At 63.1% G+C, this 7916-nt stretch overlaps 1 protein-coding gene across 1 annotated transcript; it reads left to right on the top strand.

The window, feature by feature from the left end:
- Positions 1–1557: 1557 nt before the first annotated feature.
- Positions 1558–5123, top strand: MNEG_1797 (hypothetical protein; the record flags this gene model as incomplete). The annotated part of the gene is made up of 4 exons (XM_014049729.1): positions 1558–2307; positions 2580–3307; positions 3613–4447; positions 4638–5123. 4 exons carry the CDS (start codon positions 1558–1560, stop codon positions 5121–5123), a joined length of 2799 nt encoding a protein of 932 aa, XP_013905183.1.
- Positions 5124–7916: the final 2793 nt, after the last annotated feature.

Genomic DNA, 7916 nt, shown 5'->3' with positions numbered 1-7916 from the left:
ACGCACGTGGTGCTCCGCTGTCACCCCGAAGCTGCCCCTTCCTGGCGTCACTTCGGGGCCTCGTGCTGCAGATGGCTGGTGGGTTGACTCTCCCAAGCCGTATGCAAGTCCTGTAATCGGTGACCACAAGGCAGCCAAACACGTCATCTAACAGCTGAATTCTGCTTCAAGGCCATTCGGGAAGAAGTCAAGCAGCTCTAATGCCTTCTGCAATTCCCACACAGGAGTAAAAGTTCATAGCTGTCATGAAGGATGCGTGCCATCCGTGGTCTACACGGCACGGTGTGTTACAATATCATAAGTTCCAGACCTAAGCAATGTAGGACAATGTCACGTTGAAACAAAGCACTTTCAATACGTTTTGGTTGTTGGGGCGTGATGGCCAGCGATCTCACCACCTGCCCCAGAGGGAGCAATAGCAGCAAGCAATTTGTCTTTCAGCAACTGATCGAAATGTGGTGTGCAAGCTCCATATGGAATGCATCATTGATGATTACCGTCATGCCAGCAGCCGAACAAGCCTGCCATCCAGCAATGACCCCTTTCCACGGATTGGACCTCATTCCATAAGTTGAGTGTACATGGGGTCTTGCAGGCAGGCCATCTTTCAGTCTTACTGTCAAGTCAAGTCAACTTGTGGTGATCATACACCAGCCAATCTGCAAAACTATGTACGTGCTGCACGACAGCCAAACTAAATAAGTCTGCAATTGAGGTAGTGGGTGGTCGGCCCCAGAATGGCATGCATATGGGATGCATGCACAATATTTTGCGCCAGTCCCTCATGCGTGCATGCGTATATGGGTTGCGCTGCTAATTGCTTTGTGATGGTCCTAAGGCAGCCCCCTCCTCCCCGCAACGCCGTGCTGATTGGCGCTGTGTGCAGCTCCAGCAGCGTCGCAGACACCGCATCTGACGATATCCGTCTCACCCTTCGTAATATTACTCAGAGCCCAGTTGCGTGCCCAGTGTGCCAACAATGCAGCAACTAGCTGGTTGCCCACAGCCCGCTGTGCATGCTGCGCTGGTCGGGCAGTGACAAGGTGGCGACTCACGCTTCGCGCGCTAAAAGGGGCAGTGGTTGCGAGATTTGTGCTCATAACATATTAATGCATCATGACATGAACCTCTTGCCTTCCATAAATGTACGTTAGCTGACGCTGTGATAGATCCCGTGATCGCCAACACTGGCGCATGATAGGGGGAGTAGGTTGGCGTATAGTCTTCCAACAGTTTTGCTTCTCAATCTAGTCACGAGATATCCCCGCAGGTATGTGCGGGCAAGAAAGCGGAAATGGCGCGTGATCTCATGATGAATTTTGCCGCGTCAACCGCTTGAAATGGCATGATAGTATTGCAGCTTGCTCAATTATCATACGGTATGTGCGATCCGAGAACCCTGGTGCTGGCAGCGCTGCTGCAAACCTCACAGCAGCTTGGTCCAACAGCTCCGGTGCAGGCCGCCGTTGCATGCACGATGTGTGGCAATCATCATTGCCGCGCCTGCCGCAGGCACTCGCAGCACCCGGGCTGCTTTTCACGCTGATCAAGCCCATCATGCGTGCCGCCGCTGAGCTCCTTCGCTTCATGCAGCGGGGCGCTGCCATTCGCATTCGTATCCACCGATGCGAGCGCCGCAGCACCGTCCTGTCCATGCTGTGGTGGGCCGCTGCCCTTCTGGTTGCGGCGGGCACGCTCTACCTGGCCATTCCACCCGCGGCCTTTGAGTCAGCGGTGGCCCTTTCCTGTGGCAGCGGCTGGTGGCGCTCATGCGCCGCAGTCTGGGCGCTCGCGGCCCTGGCGACCCTCGTCTTCAGGTCAGCGGCAGGCATCGTCCACTCTGCCAATGCCGCGATCGCTGCAGCACTGGGCATGCGCGGCAGGCAACCGGCGATCCCGCCGCCGCCGTCACATGCCACCATGGCGGCGGGCGGCACACTGGCACTCGCCACCGAGACCATTGCGCACGCGGGGACAGCGCCGACGACCCCCCACCCAGCCCAGCTGACAGGCGCAATGGCCCCCGCCGGTAGCCCGCGTCGCCCGCTCGTCTCGACGGCGCTGGTCTCTGCGCCGCATGCTACCATGCCTGCGCGGTTTTCACACGTCGGCGCAAGCACCGCGCGCTCCCCCTCTGGGGGCATCGACCTGGGGGTGCTGCAGCAGCTGCTGTGCGAGCACCAGCGCGGCGCCACAGCGCAAGGCACCTGTTCCGGGGTCGCGTCCCTTCCACAAATCGTGCGGGAGGCTGCAGGGCGCGAATCACTTTACCACTCTCCGCTGCGGCACGTTTTCATCGGCGCGAAGGTGAGGGGTGGGCTGGCAGGCAGCGTGTTATGAATGGTCCACCGACACCCAGGTGCTGGCATTTGCTGCTGGTGTTGCATGGGCTGCTCGCCATGCCCATGCATGCAGCTCGTCGCGCCACCCATGCATGCGCCGCTGCGCCGCATGTAGCACCCAACCTGCTTGCCCCCCTTAGGCATGAGGCGCATGCGCCTTGCCAGGGGCCAGGCACATTGGTGACACCGTGTGCCTCAATCGTGCGTGCACCCACAACCTCCATGCATTCCCCCCAGGTGCTTGACCAGCCCCAGGACTTCCAGGCCTACGCATCGCGCCTCTCCAGCGAGGTGGCCTCCTCCCTCGGCGCCGCCATGGCACAGAAGGCGCCTCCTGCTCAGCTCGGCTCCGCCGTTGTCCCCTATGCCACCCCTGCCGTGGTCACCGCCATAGCCGCCACATCGCCGCCGCGCCTGCCCACCCTTGTGCGCACAATCGCACTGGACGGCTGCGTGCAGCTCGTTGCCTGGGCTGTCGGCGCGCAATCGCCCCCCGCAAGCGGCGGTGTTGCGCTGTGCACGCCCAGCCGCACCCCGTCGTTCGCGCAAGCCCATCAATTTGAGCGGGGCGTGCTCGACGAGCTGCTCGCGGGCAGCGGGCTGCTCCGCAGCGCAGCAGCCGCCACGCTCCAGGCCGGCGGCACAGTCGCATCCCTGGGCGGCGCGGCCGCCCCGCCCTGCTTCTCGTCGCTCTGCGCCGGCGCCCCAGCAGTCGAGGGTGGTGCCGAGGACCTCCAACTGCTCTACGCCTGGCCCTGCTGTCTCCCCGCCGCATCATCAAGCACAACCTCAGGCAACGCCGCTGCAGTCGCGGGCCCAACCCGCGTGGAGGTCTGCCTCGCGCCCGCCAGCGCCGCGGCCGCGGCGGGCGTGCGGTGGCTGCCGGCGCGCGCGCTGCTGTCCGACGGCGCCGGCGTGCTGCTGGACGCACCGCTGGTGCTCGACACCGCGCGGCCTGTCGCCAGGTGGGCTGGCTGGGGTTTCAGCCCGCCAGATCAGGGGGGTGGCAGTGCCAGCAGGGCAGGGGCCCATGCACCGATCAAGCCGTCCGAGTAGGTCACGGCCATCAACCAGTAGCATTCTGCTGCTGAGCCTGATCTTGCCTTGATCTGAGGCAGCGACTGGTGCTGCAGCACTGCCCTTCCTCCGAACCGTCTCAGACTACGAAACGCGCCCTCCTCTCTTCCGCTGTTGTTGAAGCAGTGACCGCCTCGGAGTGCCACCATCCCCACACTTCCCAACTCTCCTGCCCTCGTCTGTCTGCGCATAGGGTGGAGCTGCCCCCCCACCTCGCCCTGCAGCAGGGCGCCTACGAGCTCTGCATCCTGTCAGGGCCAAGACCAACAGCAACCAACGCCGCCGCCAACTTCCGCCCCGTTGTCACAACAACGCCGCCGCCGGCGCGCCGCCCCGGCCCCTTTGACGCGCCGCCCGCGTCCCCGCTTACTGGCGCCGCGGCCCGCGCCGGGCGCGACAGCGCAGACGAGATGCCCAGAAGCGCCGCGGGCACGTGCTGCGGCGCCGCGCCACGCTGGGGCAGCTCCTCCGGCACCTCAACGGGCCGAACGACAGCCTCTCAGCCCTCGACGCAGGACGACTGCGCAGCTGCAGGCGCTACAGCGATCGCCGGGGCGGCGGCCCTGCTGCCACCTGAGGGCTGCGTGCTCGCGTCGCTGCCGCTGCTGGTGCTGCCAGGCGCCGCCGCAGCCGAGCTGTCCACTCTGCTCGACACCATGGCTTCAGAAGAGGAGGCAGCAACGGCCGTGCCCGTCCCATCCACTGGCGCGGCTACTCCCTGCCTCGAGCCCCTTGCTGAGGTCGACACGGTGTCGCCGGGCGCACCACCCGGCCTGCTCAGCCGCATGAGCGGCGCCCTGGGGCTGCACTCTTGGGGCACAGCTGGCTGCGCTGCTCTTGAGCCGCAGCCCTTCGCCTGGGACGCGCCCCTGCCGCCGCCGCCGGGGCCCCGCGTCGCGGCATGGCGCGACCACTGGCGGCCGCTGCTGGACGACCTGAGCTTTGTGGCCGCCCTGGCGACGTGCGGCGCCGCGGCGGTGCATGAGATGGGTACAGAGGGGGCCGGCGAGCTGGCGCGCACCACAGCGGTGGGTGCCGTGTTGTATCGGGGCACTCCCACCTCTGGAACAAGCACAGCGCCTTCCTGGCTGTGGCTCTGCCTGCACTCGGGCGTCACAACTTGAGGGGTGCGTCAGCTGACTGCTGCCCCCTCATGCTGCCCTTCCCACGTGCGCCACCCCTCCCGACCCTCGAATCCCTGTGCAACCTGCCCCGCAGGTGCTTCTAGACTACCTTCTGAGCAACAACTGCTGCTCCACTGCCGCCGCCGTGATGTCCACTGCCGCCGCCGCGGGCCTGCCCTTCACCTGGCGCGGTGAGGAGCTGCCGACCGCTGGCATCGCCGACGCCTCCACCCCGGCCCAAGGCGGCCTGGCCGCCCTGCTCGCGTCAGAGATGGCCCGCGAGGGGCTAGAGCAGCAGCAGGCGCAGCACCGCCAGCGCGCGGAGCACGCGGCCCAGATCGAGCCCGCAGTTGATGCGACCGGCGTCGCTGGGCCTTGCAGCGCTGACATCGCTGCGCCAGTCGCGGGCAGCATCCTTAAGGACCTGCGCCTGCCACCCGCTGGCAGCGCAGCGCGAATGGGCTGCAGCTACGGCGGCGGCACCATCGCCTGCAGCCCGCACACGCCGCAAGCGGCTGTCGCGTCCCCTGCGACGCACGTGTGGCCGCTCGGCTGTGCGCGGCGGCCCGCTGTGGTGTAGGATACCGCCGGCACGACGTGTCAGGCCATAAGGCACTACGGCAGCGTCACCTCTCCCGCCATACCAGTGGCCAAGGTGGCATATCACCCCTCTAATTGTCTGCTCGCAGCGTCTCCTGTCTGGCTTTTACCTGAGCACTGGCGCTGCCAGGCTCGCAGGACGTGCCAGCGACACGCAGGGCGCACACGTGCAGGTCGCGGCGTTCGGGCGCGATGCATTACGCTGGTGCGGCCCGGCCCAGCGGTCGGCTGGTGCGACCCCGCCCAGAGGCCAACAGCACCACATTTCAACCACCACACTTCAACCGCCATTGACCACTCGGTTATCCGGGGCGTCACGTGTGCATGCCGGCCGCATCTTTGTTTCAAGGCCCGCACACGAGCCCCAGGAACGGCGACCCTGCTCTTTCTCGTGGGATTTTTGCTGGAGTCCCATTGCATCCGGCCAAGTCATGGTCGAGTCTAGGTGTAGGGCAGGCAGCCTGTGCCAGCCTGCATGCTGGTTGATAGGGGTCTGGGGGGGGTTTGCGTGAGGGTTTTAGAGCGACGAGCGAAGGCAGGTACGACAGCACTTTATGTTGCTTGCAGGATGTGTGCGGGTCTTGAGAGTCAACCTATTTTCAACCGTCCGCTTAGGCCGCTTTGTGACAAGGATCGATGGCAGGGGTGTAGGCCGCTTTTGTTTAGCATGCTTGCTCGGCAAATCTATCCTTGGGAACCCTCTGGTGCATGCTCGGCTTGCACTGTTTGTGGTCATGAATTCCCTTGAGGCTCAATTTTATGCACGCACAGGGTACCACATGCGCAAAGAATGCATCACACTTGCACAGGGTTGGGGGCTCAACCCCCGTGCTGGACCGGCGGGCTTTTTGGCCCACAGGCCCGATATCTGCTGACCACTGCCATTCTGCTGGATTTGTATGGGATGCGAATGGTGTCCAGCATTTTGGTTCCCTCTAGAGGACGATCGCTTGGAAATAACCCTTGCGTGGGTGGTGTTTGAGCGCATTTGCGAGGTCACTCCACCTGAGAGTGTGCTATAGGCAGGGTCTGCCCACAGGCATTGCTGTGAGCATCCCAGCACAGCCATTGCTGTGAGCCACCTGGCAGGCCGCCTGTGTTTGCTCAGGCGCGCCACTTCAACAGACAGATAGGACCGCCCGGCCATGCAGCATATTGGCTGCTCGCTTGCACCGATTTTCCAGACTGGCTCTCGCACGCAATGCGATGTGGCGCAAGGGGGTTCCAGCCCCCCACTCGCGCACCCGCACGGATTGCTGCCGCAGTCTTTCCTGCCTTTTGGCCTTGGCGCCTTCGCCCCTGTGCCCGCACCTGCTGCAGCGTCCTGCCCCTATTACAGGGCATGCCCTTCGGCGGTGCAGGCAGCTGGGGCGGGATTTGCGCCGGCAATGGAGGATGGGACTTTCCCCCTTCAACCCCCAACCAAACAAACCGCCATCCCCGTTTTGAAGAAGGACGACAGCTGCACGGCAACGAAACCATGCGTCCCAGGCTTTTCAGAGCCGTAGGTGCGTCTTTTGCGGGCGCTAGCGCGCTGCCGCAAATTGCCCCTGGCCAACAAGGGCGTGCATTGATGCGTGAGCAGCATATGTGGGCTTTCACACAAACATACCACACCAGGAGTTTTGGGCGTCAGCCAGCCCGCTGCACTTGTTCAGGAATTGATGTAACACTTGTTTAGGACCAAGCCCATTGCTCTTTCCATGTACAGGACAGCTTAAATATGATGCCTGTGATGGCATGGGATGGCTTTGCGGGTCACGCTTCCAGGATCCATCTCCAAAACGCACATGCAGCCAGTGGTGCAAATTCTAGAAACCCATACAAGCACACATCTGGCTCAGGATGAGTCACAAGGTGCTGACAAGCAATGTGCACACTTCATGAAGATGCTGTGCATAGGTCAGATCTGGGACGCGGCTTGAAACCCTGGGCGTGAGGCGGGGCCCTTACCCGAGATTGTGCAAGCCCTCTGCAATCTCTGCAACACACACCACCCCTGCCAGAGCGGCACGCGCTTGCCGCTAATTATGCCATCTTCCTGGGCAAGCGGCGTCTGCGTTTTCAAGGGAGGGGCTGCCACAAGCGCGCCATTGGCAGGGGCACTCATTCCTGACAGCTCTAGGGTGGGCTTCTCAGGGTGGCCCTGCCCTCCCGCTGCAGCACTGTTCAAGAAGGTCTGTCGCCCGCCTCTGCTGTTTCAGGGTATGAGCCCGCAACTGATCTTACTTTTCCAGGGGGGGGCGGCCGTGCTGGTGGTGCGAGCGTGCAACAACTGTGAGGGTGTAAAAATACAGTGGTGTGGGGCGCAGGTTGTCAAGGGCATGTTTGTCTCCTCGCCATCCTGCACTCCGAATCAAGTCACCCTGGGGGTAGACAAGCATGCGCGAGTCAGTCGAAGCAGATCCGCATAGGCCGCATTGACTGCACGCAAGGACCATCAGCTCAGACACATGATCCCAGGTGGTGACTGAGTGACGCCGCCGATGCTGATCGCTCCCTGGCGTATGCAGCAGCACCAAACTCATATCCCTAGTAATTGTTGAGCAACATGGCTGCTTCGGACATAACAGACCTTCCCCTTGGCACTTTGCTTGCCACCCGGCTCCCTGCACGATCGCTGGCGTCTTTGTGCTGTTCGTCTCACGCTCTACGGCGGCATATAGATCTTTCTGATGGCCACTGGCGCGACCGCCTTCACGCCCACTTCGGAGAAGCGGCAGCTGCAGACGCGGCGCGGCGCACCAGCGGCAAAGAATGCATGCGCCGTGCA

This window comes from Monoraphidium neglectum, assembly GCF_000611645.1.
Source record: "Monoraphidium neglectum strain SAG 48.87 unplaced genomic scaffold scaffold00188, whole genome shotgun sequence".
NCBI classification, from domain to species: domain Eukaryota; kingdom Viridiplantae; phylum Chlorophyta; class Chlorophyceae; order Sphaeropleales; family Selenastraceae; genus Monoraphidium; species Monoraphidium neglectum.
This window is presented reverse-complemented; position numbering and strand designations above follow the sequence as displayed.